A 15,505-nucleotide genomic window follows, 5' to 3' on the forward strand; every position below is an offset into this window, starting at 1 on the left:
CACGTAGGCACGGAGCCCCGGTTTAATAACCGGAGCTCCATCCCCTCCGCCCAGTCTTCCAGGACTCCGCCTCGGGCGCTGGTCCCGGGGTTACCCCATGCGGCGGACCTCGCATTGAGGTCCCCCAGGACCAGCACTGGACCGGCTATGTATGGGGCTATCATTAGCCCCAGCCGGTCCAGGAACATCCCGAGTTCGGCGGAGTCACAACTGGGTGAGTTGTAGCACCCCACGACCAGAAGTCTTCCCCATTTCACCATAACCATCCCCCTGCCCCGTTCGACCACGGAGCAGGGGGGCACAGTCGCCGAGTGGCGACGCCACCACACCGCCACGGAGCCGTCAGCGTCACCGGACCAGTGTGGATGGTCCGGAACTCTGTACGGCTCCGTGGCGACGGCCAGGCCAACCCCCCACTCCTCCAGGCACTGGACCATCAGGTCCTGTGCCCGGCGGCAGTGGTTGAGGTTGGCCTGGACTACCAACTGGGGGGACCGGCTGGACGTGGCCATTAATTGGCTTCAGCCGGTCTCCCCTTTTCAGCCACCGACGAGGGTGGCGGGGGGCATGGGACCCCCTCCCCGCTGTGGACTGCCTCCACCTCCATCTCCACCGTCTCAGTGGAGGTGGTGGGGGCGGCTACTGCCTCCCCGGCAGTCCCCTTATAAGCCTCTCCTGTTTCTAACTCTCTTTACCTATTATTTGTTTTCATATTAGATGGATAGCCTGATTTGGAGGATAAAAAATCAACTTTCCAGAAAAGAAAACACTGGTATAAAGAAAGAATTTGCCTTATTTTATTCGTTATAATTCAATTATTCGCTATTTACACTTATTTTTATTAATCGCCTTAATCTATCGCTCGCTGTATGTACAAACTTATCCTTAATTCGTCTTATTTCTACGCACTTAATCGTTATCCCTGATCTTCTACGCTTACCCCCCGGTTTCTAATCGTTGTTTCGCTCACTTTTAAAATTAAAAACTAAAAAACCTTTTTTTCTTCCTATCCTATTAAACTCCTAATTTTCCCTATTAATTATTCCTAACTAACTAACTATCCCTCCAATTTGTCTAATACTCTCGAAATCTGAAAAAATTGCCCTTTTTTGGGGTCCGGCCAAGAGGGAAGAGGGCGTTTTTCAATGATTACCACCCACTTTTTCGTGCGGGATTGGATGGCCCCAGTGCTACCCGAAAATCGGCTGTACTGAGTTTCAGGGGGGAGAAGATTTCTCCCAATTCCCCCCTAATTACTCCTCACCCTCGGTAATACTTGTATGTAAATTTTCGTACCAATCGGACCAAGTTCGTCAGTACTCCCCTCTTTCTCTTCTTAACCAAAAGGATTTCTTATTCGGTTATTTCGCTCACTCCTGTAGCTAATATATCCTAACACACTTATTTATTACTCTATGTATCTATGTATTTGTCCCTTATATACAGGGTGAGTCACCAAACATTAGCACCTCAAATATCTTTGTTGTTTCTAAAGATACGTAAAATATGATACGGACAAAGTTGAATGGTACAATGGGGCTGACACGATGCAAAAAAAAAAGATTTTGTTTTTATGTCATTTTTTTGGAGATATCAAGGTCACCTTGACTTTTTTTAAATGGAACCACCCTTTTTTAAACACCTACAATGATAGTCCCTTTCATTAGGAATTCAGTGACTATATTTAGTCCAAGGTCATTCAAGGTCAAGGACAGAAAAAACGTATAAAACTAAAATATGGAAGCAGAATACCTGTATTTTATAAATGTTCGAAATGATGGCCGTCTGCGTCGATACATTGTTGTAAACTAGCTCTGAAGGAATGTTGAACTCTGTGATAAGTGTATCCGACGTGATATTCGTACATGCTGTGATGATACGCTGACGCATATCTTCAACTGTTGTTGGAGCATCCGTCTACACGGTCTCTTTTAGCAGACCCCATAGAAAGAAATCCAGTGGATTTAAATCAGGCGAACGTGCTGGCCATGAAACTGTTCCGCCTCGTACAATCCATCGGTTTGGATATCGAGAATCCAACGTTTCTCTTGCTACTCGTGCATAATGAGCAGGACAACCGTAATGTTGGTACCACATATCGTAGCGATTTTGTAAAGGGACATCTTCTTACAGGTTCGAAACAACCTGTACGTATTAGTGAAAGTATGTCTAGAAGGAGTGTTTCGCTCGGGTACCTTTCTTCATAAAGTAGTCGGGCCTGCACTGCATTTTTTCTACATTCACAGTAAATCGTGATCATATCACACTTTTCAGTCATCGAATATAACATAGCGGAATCGCGTTTGGAGACATACTGATAGTAAATAAGAATGCTGAATAACATTGAAGGACCTTAGTATGTTTACTTTAACTACGACCATAGTATGTTTACTATTTCCTACAAGTCTCAACCGTGATAAACGTATTCTGCTTCCATATTTTAGTTTTATACGTTTTTTCTCTCCTCGACCTTGAATGACCTTGGACTAATTATAGTCACTGAATTCCTAATGAAAGGGACTATCATTGTAGGTGTTTAAAAAAGGGTGGTTCCATTTAAAAAAGTCAAGGTGACCTTGATATCTCCAAAAAATGACATAAAAACAAAATCTTTTTTTTTGCATCGTGTCAGCCTCATTGTACCATTCAACTTTGTCCTCACCATATTTTACGTATCTTTAGAAACAACAAAGATATTTGAGGTGCTAACGTTTGGTGACTCACCCTGTATATACCCTTTTAGTACCTATTATTATTCTATCTAGCTAAATTAATTAATTAATTATCCAACTAACTATCTTAACTATTTAATTACCTAATTAACTAACTTAACTAACTAATTTAACTAAGCTTCCTAATATTAATTAATTAATTTACCTAATTAGCTATTATTAATTTTATTTATCTATTTAATATTTTAATTCAATTTAATAGCTTATTTAACACTAACTTTGTTGCCCTATTATGTCTATTTCTAAACTTATTTAAACTATTTTTAACCTAATTGGCTGATTTTTACCTATGTCTAACTACTAATTCACTATTTAATTAACTAATTAGTTTCCTAAAAACCCTAATTCCCACCCCCTACACGAGGTTGGGTTTGTTGAGAAGCGAGTATATTTAGTGTAAAGGTTGAGTGTCACTGTAAAGGTTGAGTGTCACTGTAAAGGTTGGGGGACACTGAGTGGTGCGTGCGCGGCGAGCGCAACATAGGTGCGTTTCAGTAGGAATTTGGCGCTCTCTCGATACGGCACGAAGTGTCCTGATGTACGAAAATAGTTTATATGTATTCTCTAATTAAATATACTCTGCGTAAAGGAAGTGAAGTACGAACGTTTGTTTGCACACCACCTATTTATTCAACATGGTAGCAGCAGTCCGTGGTTCGCTGATTATACTGGTGAATGCAACAAGTTCGGAAAAGTTCTAGAAGGTTATGGGAACACGTGGAGCTGGAATAGTAGACGAATCTAAAACTAAAGACGAAGAAAGTGAAGGAAATTTTGAACCAGTTGAAGAAGGAAAATTTGGAAAACGGTTTGTAAAGTGTGTACAAAAAGTCATAAAGTTAAATAAAGTGCTAAGAGTGCTCAAAGGAATTGAACAGGAAGAAAGTAAGTGGGAAAATAGACAAGTCGACATGGCGGATGAATTCAAGATGACGCTACCTATTTTCGATGGAAAAGATTACAGCACGTGGAAGAAGAGAATTACGATTTTTCTAAGAATGAAAAAATGTGAAACAGTAACTCAACGCGAGAGAGCCGCAACGGAAAATGAAGCCACGTGGAACGAGAAGGATCTAAAGGCAATGAATTACATTTATAGTGCCTTGTCAAACAGACAAATGGAATTAGTCAATGACGAAAATACCAGCTATGAAATAATCAAGAAGTTAGATAAGCTGTACCTACGTGAGTCAACCGCATTACAAATTTGTGTGAGAAATAGATTGGAACGATTAAAATTAAAAGACTTTACCGAAACAAGTGAATTTTGTAGTGAATTTGAAAAATTGACAATTGAACTGAAAAATGCCGGTGCTACGGTAAATGAATCAGAAAAGTTAAACTATTTTCTGAGAACGCTACCCAGTTCCTTAAGTCATATTGGGGATTTAGTTGATGTTTTGCCCGAACAAGAAAGAACCGTTGATTATGTTATAAATAAAATCAAGTTATACGAAGAACGTGAAAAGGATGAAAATCAAAGTTCAAAAATTAAGAGTGGTAATTCAAATGTATTTCGAAGTGAAGTGAACAAGGACAGAACGTGCTTCAAATGCGGGAAGCCAGGACATTATAAATATGAGTGTACGAGCCAGAGCAACGGTGGAAATTCCTGGAGAGGTTCGAGAGGAGGAAGACAGCAGCAAGCGCCAGGAGGCGCGAGATATCAGACCCAACAGCGAGGCAGCGTCATCTATAGCAGAGGCAGCAGCGCTTACCGAGGTGCAGGTCATCGAGGACGAGGCGGTCAACAATGGCGAGACCGACAGATCACAGGCCAAGACACGATGACATTCTTGTTCGAGACAGAGGGCAGAGTAAGCTACAGTAGCGAGGTAAATAATTGTGAAAATAAGTTAGAATGGGTATTAGATAGCGGTTGTTCGGACCACATTATAAACAATGATGAATATTTTGTAAAATTAAACAAGCTAGAAAATCCGATAAATGTTAAAGTGGGAGATGGCCGAACATTAAAAGCGACTAAAGTAGGAGATGTTAAAACAAAATTTATAACGAATTTTAATGAAACTGAAATAACATTAAAAGATGTATTTTTCGTTAAAGAGATGGATAGGAGAATTTAATGAGTCTTGGTAAAATTGCAGAGAAAGCGAAAATAGTTTCATTTGGAAATAATTCAAAGATTTACGTGGAAAATAAATTGATAGGAGTCGCGAACAAAGCAAATAATGTGTACAAGATAAACACAAAATTCGAGAGTAAACAGAGTTATATCGCTGAAGATATAAATAACGGCATGACATTGAAAGAGAAATTCCACAGGATTCTCGGACATGTAAACTTTGGGTATTTGAATATTCTGAGTAAAAATAATTTAGTCGAAGGTTTACCGAGTAATTTAGAGAGTGAATATCTGAAATGCGGTACATGTATACAAAATAAAATGACTGACACTGCTTTCGAAAATAATAGATATAGAGCGAAGGAGATAGGAGAAATTATACATGCAGATGTAAACGGACCGCACAGCACAGTAGGCTGTATGGGAGAAAGATACTTTTTAGTCTTGGTTGATGATTTTAGTAAAGCTGGACAAGTTTACACAATGAAAAATAAAAATGAAGTTTGCCATTGGATTATAACTTATGTTAACTTAATAGAAAATTTAACCGAGAAAAAAATTAAACGGTTAAGATGCGATAACGGAAAAGAATTTTTGAATAAAGATATTTATGAATTTGCGAAAGGAAAAGGAATTTTCATTGAAACATGCCCTCCGTATGTTCACGAATTGAACGGAACTGCTGAACGATATAATAGGTCGATAATGGAAACAGCGAGATGTTTACTAGCAGACGCGAGAATACACAATAGATTTTGGCCAGAAGTAGTTAAAATGGCAGCATACTTAAAAAATAGAAGGTTAGCAAATACTTTGGATAAAAAGACTCCATATGAGATTATGATGGGAAGGAAGCCCGATATTAAAAATTTGAAATTGTACGGAAGTAGAGTGTTTGTTAAAGTTCCGAAGATAAAAAGAAAAAACAAATGGGATAGAAAAGCCGATTTAGGAGTTTTAGTCGGTTATGAAGACGTGGGCTATAGGATTCTCGTAAATAATAAGATTATCGTAGCCAAACATGTAGATATTATCGAGGAAAACGTAAAGTTAGTGGGGTTTAACGGTAACAATGAAATCACTGATAATAGTTTAAATGAAAGTGAGATAGATCAACAAAGCTTAATCAGTGAAAATGATAGTATTGAAAATGATGGAAGCGAAAATAATGAAAACAATGTAAATATTCAACCAAGTACAAGTATCCAAAAGTTAGGACCAGTAAGAAGGTCAGAAAGAAAGAAAAGTCCTGTAAAGCGTTATGGAGATCCAGTAACAAATTGTATTTACGTAAATTATGTTGTAACGGTAGCGTCTCGCTTGCATAGAGGCGCGAGCGAGGCGCGCGGTCCCTCCCCTGGATTCGCTCAGCGACCAGGGTTCGTCGGGGAGGGAGGAGGAGGTGGTCTAATAACTCAGTCTGTGTAGGTAGAAAACAAAACTAATTTATTATTTGAAAAGACGTTAACTAATGCAAAAGGAACAAGAATAATAAAGAGTAAATATAAACAAAACGGGGAGCGGTCCACTGGTTATCCGCCCGGATTTCCCGACGGTCCGGCGATGGGCTGGCGATGGCCGGTTGCCTCTCCCCCGGCCTATTAACAATTTAATAACCAGAAATAAATGGACCGTAACGGTGAAGTCCGACGCGAGTAGCTTATCTTAATTATCCTACTTAGTCTACGAGAAAACTAGCCTATGGTAACCGCGGGACGCCGGCACGGTTTTCGGTTTCGTTATTGTACGCGGGAAATATTCGACGCGGGCGAGACGCGCTCGCTGGAACGGTGCCTGCCGTCGGACGCCCTCGGCGCGGTTCGGGTACGATCGCGGCGCGTATAGAGAACGCGGTGCGCGGGGAGCGCGGGCGAGCCGTGCTCGCTAATGCGGTGCCTGAGTCGGGCGCTCTCGGCGCGATCCCGAGCTCTCCCGATCCTCGAGATGTTATTTCCACCGCGGCCCAGCGAATGATAGTGAATCGACGTTGGTTTCCTGGTGGGCTGGGCACGCGGGGCGCGGAGAGGAGAGGGTAAGGAATCCGCGGAACACCCCACCCGTCGTCCCCGCCCGACCGCGGCTCGAGCACGTAGGCACAGACGTAAACCTAATGCCTACGGCCCGAAACCGGCGAGGGCGCTCGTCTCCGGTAGTATACCGAGAGGCGAGCTCCACACGCTGCTGCGGCCGATCGACGACTAAACGTGCGGAGCGCGACGCTGGATCCCTGAGGGGAGAGCGGGACGCGGGAACAGGTCCGGGTGGTAGGGATGACGGTCCGGAGTGTCGTATCCTCGGTGCCCTGACAAGAGCAAGCCGGTGATCGACTGCCTCCCAGAATCCGGTCGCGGTCTCGGTTTCGCGTAGGGGACGTAAACCCATTTACGTTCTGCCGATTCCGGCGCCTCGTCGTGTTCGCCCGATAGTACACCGCGGCTAGCACGATTTGGCGCGGCTGCGAGAGGATCTGGGCCCGGGTGTTCACCCGAGAGCTGCTCCAGACCAACTCCGGCTTCGGCTGGTTCTGTCGCGATCTTTATAGCCCGAACGCGGACCTCGTGTGCTCGTTCGCGAATCTTCGGTACACGCCGATTGGTCCGCGCTCGGGCTGGATTCCGCGGATTGGCGCGCGACTAGCCCGCACCGGTGATTGGTGCGGGTTAAGGTACAAAACGACTCGCCACGAGACACATACGTCTCGTTGCAATGTAAGCGGAAATAATCCGGAAAATTACAACGAGGCTATAAACAGTAATGAGAGTGAAAATTGGCGAGATGCGATAAACAAAGAGATCGAATGTTTAAAAAGAAATGATACGTGGAAACTAGTTGAAAAACCAAAAGATAAAAAATATTGGATTTAAAATGGGTGTATACAAAAAAGGCTGAGAATAAGTTTAAAGCTAGAATTGTAGTAAGAGGGTTTCAACAAAGAGAAATACTTGAAGACACTTATTCGCCAGTAGCAACGACTCAAACATTAAAAATTCTGTTAAATTACTGTATGCAAAAAGATTTAGAAATAGACCAAATGGATGTAGAAGCCGCATTCCTTAACGGAAAAATAAAGTCTGAAGTGTATGCGCAACAACAGGGAGAGTGTATAAGCTCGAAAAATCATTGTACGGACTACGCGAAAGTCCACGCGCATGGTATGAGTGCTTGGATAATTTCTTGTTAGACTTAGGATTTGAGAAAAGTAAGATTGACTATTGTTTATATATTATGAGAATTAATGATAAAAAAGTTTACTTAATTATTTTTGTTGATGATTTACTAATTTGTGGTCAAAGTAGAAAATTAATAGAACTTATTAAAAGGAAATTAGCTGTAAAATTTCGAATGAAAGACATGGGCCAAATAAAAATGTATCTAGGCATAAATATTAATTATGATTATAAAAACAAAAGTATGACACTAGATCAGGAAAGTTATATTGAGTCATTGGCGAGAAAATATGAAATCGAAGATGCAAAATTATATGCGACACCGATGGAGCAAAACTTAAAATGTGAACCTACACTATCAGCATCAAGTGACTTAAAGTATAGAAATTTAATCGGAGCACTTCTATATGTAAGTTCGAGTACTAGACCGGATATTTGTTATTGTGTAAATTATCTAAGCAGATCCCAAAATTGCCATGACCAAAGTCATTATAAATATGCCTTAAGAATTGTTCAGGATTCAAGCTGTGGAATTCGGTGCCTATTGTCGAACTGGCGACCGCTATTTCATACGGTTTTTGTCGCGTATGTCAACACGCGGCAAGAGCGCGTGTCGCCGTTGCTCGACACCGCGTAGCAACCGTTTCAATTCTCATTGGCTGAATTTCACAGCTTGAATCCTTCAAATTGAGACAAACAAGGATCGTCCGATGTGCGAGCTCCAATCACGGTGCTCCACATTCGACGGTCTTTGTTATTTAAGGCACCTGCGTATGCCTTCTCGCTCTCTTAACGTTCTGAACGCTCATCAATCGCAAGGTATCGCTCTAGCACGTTTGCTCGTCTGTCCGCTCTCGTCTCGATAAGTAGAGATTCTCATTTCTCGCGCTCTGAGACTCTCGCGATTTCGCATCATTCGGGAGCAGTATTCTCGCGATCTCCCGCGCCGCGTTACGTGCACTCTGTTTCGCGACAAGATTTCCGGCGTCCGCGTAGAAGATCTCCGTCTCGCGGCGGCACGCTTTTCGTGCCGCTCAAGATTTCCTCTTCGCGATCCGACGGCAGAAGTTTGCACGCGCAAGATCTCCGTACGTTCGCCGGCTCGCGATTCTCGTGCGCGCGTTCTCTCTCGCGCTCTCGAATGCCTCGCACCTAGTGCGTCGTGACAAGGAAAAATAAAGTGCATTTTCCCGAAGGACAAGGGTTTAATTCTCCCGTCTCTCCTTGCCTCCTCGCGCGCTCATTTCTGAGTGGTCCCGGCCCCCCGGCGACTCCGACCTTCGGTCGACGCCAAACATTTTGGTCCTTCGAGCCGGATCGTGAAGCGCAGGCAAGTGCGGGAGTGTGAAACCTCGCCGATCATGGCAGAAACGGTCGAAACCCAGCTGTTGATGCAGCAAGCGATAGGACGTTCCCTTCAAAATTTAAAAAAACTGGGGACGAGCAACTGGACCAAATCCGTCTTGAGGACCCGGATTGTCCACCTTCAAGATCTGTGGAGGAAGTTCGAGCACGGGTACGCGCGACTCCTCTCTATCATCCCGGCGGAGGAACGAGCGAAGAACCCCTACTTCAAGGAGGACTCTTTCGCCCACACGGAGGAAGTCTACCTCCACTCTCTCTCGTTCATGACGACACAGCTGGACGCCCTGAACAGCGATACCGTGAGTCCGTCAAATTCACCGAGCGACGGACAAGCGTGTCCGTCGGTTCCCGACATACAGCTCCCCCGAATAAATGTACCGCAGTTCGATGGTAAATACGAAGATTGGGAAGCGTTCCGCGACAAATTTTCCGCGCTTATTATTCAAAACCCTAAGTTGCATGACGTAACCCGACTGCATTATTTGGTTTCCGCGTTAACGGGTCGCGCTCTCGACTGCATCGGAAACCTTTCGGTAACCGCGGACAATTTCCAAATTGCGTGGAAGACGCTCTCGGCGCGGTACGATAATCCGCGGCGTATAATCACCGCGCATCTCTCGTCACTGCAGAACCTTCCCGCGCTCTCTCGCGAATCGGCAGCAGACCTCCAGACTCTCTGCGATCGGGTCTGTTTTATTGTCGACTCTTTAAAAAGGCTCGGGCGGAAGCCAGAAGAATTGTGGAACGACATTCTCGTCCATCAGGTGTCCCAAAAGCTGGACACTCCGACGCGGAAGGCGTGGAAATTGAAAATCGGCGACGACGTGACTCCGCCCTCTTTCGACACCTTGATGTCATTTATCGGTTCTCGCTCTCGCGGTTTAGAAGAGTTCGCGATTTCTTCCAATTCCACGCCCGCCGCGCGTCCCGACGCATCGTCTCGCCTCGCGTCTAGTTCCTCGCGAGTCCATTCTGCGACCGCTTCCAAGCCCTCCACGAATTCGCGCACTCCGTGCCCAGTCTGTCGAGCATCACATAATTTCAGCGCTTGCCCCACCTTCCTGGCACGAAACTCCAGCGGCCGTCGTGAGCTCGCTCAACGCTTTTCACGTTGTTTTAACTGTTTGAGCAGCAGTCATTCCCTCCGAGAATGTAACAGCAAAAATACGTGTCGCGTGTGCAACAAGCGGCACCACTCGCTCTTGCACGAAGACGCGCCTACTCCAGCTCCGCCAAATTCGGAGCCCTCTACTCCACCAGTGCCGTCCTCCGAGGTCAATTCGCACCTCGCCTCCACCCTCGCGGCTCCGCGCTCCGGAATTCTCCTGGCCACCGCGTGGGTGCAACTCCGTGTTCCGTCAGGCCGCTGCGTCACTGTCCGAGCCCTGATTGACCAAGGTTCCGAGACCAGCTTCGTCACCGAGGCCATGGTGCACCTCTTGCGTGCAAAACGAACCCGCGTTGCGACATCCATATCCGCCGTCGGCGGAGTCCACGCCGGCACCGTGCGCCACGCCGTGCGCCTCCACGTTGCTCCTCGCGATTCCGCGTCTCCTTCGATCGTGACCACAGCTCTCGTCCTGACGTCTCTCTCGACATACATGCCGAAGCGCATGCACAATATTCGATCCCTCGAGCATTTATCAGATTTGAATTGGGCCGATGCTGATCCCTCGAGCTCGGCCGCGATTCATCTCATTCTCGGCGCAGACATTTACCCCAGTATAATCCTGGACGGTCTGCGCAAAGGGTCAAGCGGGCAACCCATTGCCCAGAAAACCATTTTCGGTTGGGTCATCTCTGGCCCTATCACGTCGCACTCGCGCGATCTCTCCGTCGCACGCGGATCGAGCCCACAACCTCGCTCGGGCTCCAGCATCTCGATGCATCACTGCATCCACCAGGACACTCTGTCGAACGAGCTGCGCCGATTTTGGGAGATTGAGGAAATTCCTTCGACCTCCCCCCTCACCCAAGAGGAAGAACAGTGCGAGCGGCACTTCCAAACGCACACATCGCGAGCCCCCGACGGGCAATACATAGTCCGTCTTCCGTTCCGTACCGGTCCTCCGATTGAAGTCGGTCACTCTCGGTCTGCCGCAGAAAAGGTTCTGCAATCCATATCTCGTAAACTTCTCCTACAACCATCTCTGACCGAGGAGTATGAGGAGTTTCTACGAGAATATGAGGCTCTCGGACACATGCGTCGCGTTCCCATTTCGCCTTCGACCTCTCAGTGCGTGTACATTCCGCACCATCCCGTGTTACGCGCCGACAGTGTCACGACTCACCTTCGCGTTGTCTTCAACGCCTCCAGTGTAACGTCGAACGGATCCACGCTGAATGACCACCTGCTCCCAGGCCCAAAGCTTCAGCTCGATCTTTCTACCATAATTCTTCGGTGGAGAACCTTTCGTTTCGTCTACACGGCGGACATTGCAAAAATGTACCGCCAGATTCTGGTCGACGAACGCGATGTCGATTATCAGAGAATCCTCTGGAGGCCCATTTCCTCCAAGGATACTCAGGCTTTCCAATTGCTGACCGTCACGTATGGCATGACCTGTGCTCCATTCCTGGCTCTCCGCGTTCTGCAACAACTCATCGAAGATGACGGGGGCCAGTTCCCGCGCGCGGTACCGGTCCTTCGCTCACACATTTACGTCGACGATGTCCTCTTCGGCGGCAACGACCTTTTGGCTATTCGCCATTCCCGGGATCAATTAATCCAGCTTCTCCAACGTGGTCACATGAAGCTACGTAAGTGGGCGAGCAATTCGGTCGATTTTCTTGCCGATATTGATCCGGAAGACCACGGTTTGGCATGTTCCAAAAATCTCGCTCCCGACGATCGAGTCAAAATCCTCGGGATAAGTTGGAACCCCTCTCGCGACTCCTTTCAATTCAAGGTTAGTTTAGCCGAGGCGCTACCGTCCACCAAACGAGCCATTCTTTCGACTATCGCGAAGCTATACGATCCTTTGGGATGGGTCACTCCCGCGATAATCAGCGCCAAGATTTTTATACAAGGATTGTGGCGCCTCCGCATCGGTTGGGACGACCAAATCCCGCCGCAGTCTCTCGAGCAGTGGAAATCTATTCATTCTCGCCTTCCAGTCCTGAACGGTCTTCAGATTTCCCGATGGATCGGATGCATTTCAGAGGCCTCGCGGATTGAACTTCACGGCTTCGCGGATGCGTCGACAGTCGCATACGCCGCTGTTGTTTTCGCCCGTTGTATCTCCTCTAGCGGAACTATTACCGTCTCTCTACTCGCGGGCAAGTCAAAGGTCGCCCCCTTGACTCCAGTGACCATTCCCCGCCTTGAGTTGCAAGCCGCAGTCCTTCTAGCACGTTTAATGAATTTCGTTTCGTCCGCCCTTGACCTTCGCGACGCTCCGTGCTATTGTTGGACCGATTCTACCGTGGCACTCGCGTGGTTGCAGTCTCATCCGTCAAAATGGAAGACGTTCGTCGCTAATCGCGTCGCTGACGTACAAACTCGTCTTCCACACGCTATTTGGCGGCACGTTCCTACCGCGGACAATCCCGCTGACTGTGCGTCGCGCGGACTTCTCTCCGACGAACTGCTCCGTTATCACCTCTGGTGGAAGGGCCCCGCCTGGCTTCCTTACGATCTCTCGGAATGGCCAACTCAACCGCGACACTTCACTCTGGAGGACTCGTCCGAGTCAAAGGTCGTGCATCACAGCGTGGTCCCCGCTCCCGCGTGGGATTTAGACTCTCGATCCTCGAGCTGGCCCAAATTAATAAGAGTCACGGCCTATATACAACGGTTCGTCCGAAACTCTCGCAGCTGTCGCTCCGACAATCGCAAACGACATCCAGGACGCGCCCTCTCAGCGAGCGAGTGCACCGCGGCCAAACTCTTCTGGTTGCGACGCATCCAAGAGAGCCAGTTCGCTAAAGCCATTTCCTCGCTTTCTAATGGTGAACCGCTACCGCCAAAGGACCCGATCGAGTCGCTACACCCGTTCCTCGACGAGACCGGGCTTCTTCGCGTGGGAGGTCGTCTGCGGAATTCCCCCCTTCCGCATCAATCAAAGCACCCCGTTTTACTGTCGCCACACCCGTTGGTGCGCCTCATTATCGAGCAAGCGCACGCTCGCGCCCTGCATGCCGGCGTGCAACTCACCTTACACATTCTTCGGCAAGAATACTGGCTTCTCCGGGGAAGGAGTCAGGTAAAAGCCGTGATTCACGCATGTGTCCGATGCGTCCGAGAACGAGCTGCGATACCGATTCAGCTCATGGGAGATCTCCCGGCAGCGAGGGTGTCCCCTGCGAAAAAACCCTTTTCGCATTGCGGTTTGGACTACGCTGGTCCTGTTCAAATCCGCGCCTCCGCTGGCCGCGGTATCACATCCCGGAAAGCATACATCGCGCTCTTCGTGTGCATGTCCACCAAGGCAGTGCATCTGGAGCTAGTCGCGGACTACTCCACCTCTGCGTTTTTAAACGCTTACACTCGCTTCTGTTCCCGTCGAGGTCTCCCAGAGCGTATGTATTCCGACAACGGAACAACCTTCGTCGGAGCAAATCGGGAGTTGGTTTCGGCCTACCGCGCTGCGCTTCGCGACCCCGATTTTCAAAATCGTACCGCCAGCGATGGAGTCGCTTGGCATTTCATCCCCCCCTCGGCGCCGCATTTCGGCGGATTATGGGAGGCCGGGGTAAAAAGCGTCAAACACCATCTTCGTCGCGTTCTCGGCGATCGAACGCTGACTTTCGAGGAGTTCACAACGCTCCTCTGCGCGATCGAGGCGTGTCTTAATTCGCGACCCATCGCCCCTCTTTCGGATACTCTCGACGACTACGAGCCGCTTACGCCGGGTCATTTTTTAATAGGGTCTGCGCTCACGACCCCTCCACAACCTTCTCTGCTCGACCTCGCGGAAAACCGTCTCTCGCGATGGCAACTCGTCCGCCACACTACCGAACGATTCTGGAAGTTGTGGCAAAATGACTACCTCAACACGCTCCAACAGCGCGGTAAGTGGCGTCGCCCGCGCCCCTCATTATCGATAGGACAGCTGGTCCTCCTACGCAATCCGACTCTCCCTCCGTGTAAGTGGGAGCTCGGCCGAATCGTGCAATTGCACCCTGGCGACGACGACCACACCCGCGTAGTGACAATAAAAACCGCCACTGCGTGTTTTAAACGCCCAATCGTCAAGTTGGTTCCTTTGCCCGTCGCGTGCAAATCCGAGGCATAGACGAGACGTGTTCCGATAGTCGTCCTGCGTCTGCGTCCCGTGTACCGTCGCTCTCGCGCGGTAAATTCAACGTCGCGCCTTCATTCCGGCAAGGCGGGCGGTTTTCACGTTACTCTTGCGTTTTGTAATTTAAATTGTTTGCGTATCTCGAATTCTGTTTACCGACTCTCACGGCGGGCGGTCTGCCGTTTGCGCAGCTCGGGGATTGGCGTCGCGGGTATTGTAACACGCAGTCCCCTTATCGTTTAAGTTCCGTCGGAACGCTACCGCCCCCGCTATTCTATGTATCAGCGTGAGATCCCGTTACGTTTCGAAACTAGTGTTTCGAGGCGGGCGGTATGTTCAGGATTCAAGCTGTGGAATTCGGTGCCTATTGTCGAACTGGCGACCGCTATTTCATACGGTTTTTGTCGCGTATGTCAACACGCGGCAAGAGCGCGTGTCGCCGTTGCTCGACACCGCGTAGCAACCGTTTCAATTCTCATTGGCTGAATTTCACAGCTTGAATCCTTCAAATTGAGACAAACAAGGATCGTCCGATGTGCGAGCTCCAATCACGGTGCTCCACATTCGACGGTCTTTGTTATTTAAGGCACCTGCGTATGCCTTCTCGCTCTCTTAACGTTCTGAACGCTCATCAATCGCAAGGTATCGCTCTAGCACGTTTGCTCGTCTGTCCGCTCTCGTCTCGATAAGTAGAGATTCTCATCTCTCGCGCTCTGAGACTCTCGCGATTTCGCATCATTCGGTAGCAGTATTCTCGCGATCTCCCGCGCCGCGTTACGTGCACTCTGCTTCACGACAAGATTTCCGGCGTCCGCGTAGAAGATCTCCGTCTCGCGGCGGCACGCTTTTCGTGCCGCTCAAGATTTCCTCTTCGCGATCCGACGGCAGAAGTTTGCACGCGCAAGATCTCCG

At 48.0% G+C, this 15,505-nt stretch overlaps 1 protein-coding gene across 1 annotated transcript; it reads left to right on the forward strand.

The window, feature by feature from the left end:
- Positions 1-9,346: 9,346 nt before the first annotated feature.
- Positions 9,347-14,883, forward strand: LOC143363944 (uncharacterized). The gene is made up of 3 exons (XM_076804471.1): positions 9,347-9,649; positions 10,538-14,363; positions 14,879-14,883. The coding sequence occupies exons 1-3, from the start codon at positions 9,347-9,349 to the stop codon at positions 14,881-14,883; spliced, it is 4,134 nt and encodes a 1,377-aa protein (XP_076660586.1).
- Positions 14,884-15,505: the final 622 nt, after the last annotated feature.

This window comes from Halictus rubicundus, unplaced genomic scaffold (assembly GCF_050948215.1).
Source record: "Halictus rubicundus isolate RS-2024b unplaced genomic scaffold, iyHalRubi1_principal scaffold0177, whole genome shotgun sequence".
Taxonomy (NCBI): domain Eukaryota; kingdom Metazoa; phylum Arthropoda; class Insecta; order Hymenoptera; family Halictidae; genus Halictus; species Halictus rubicundus.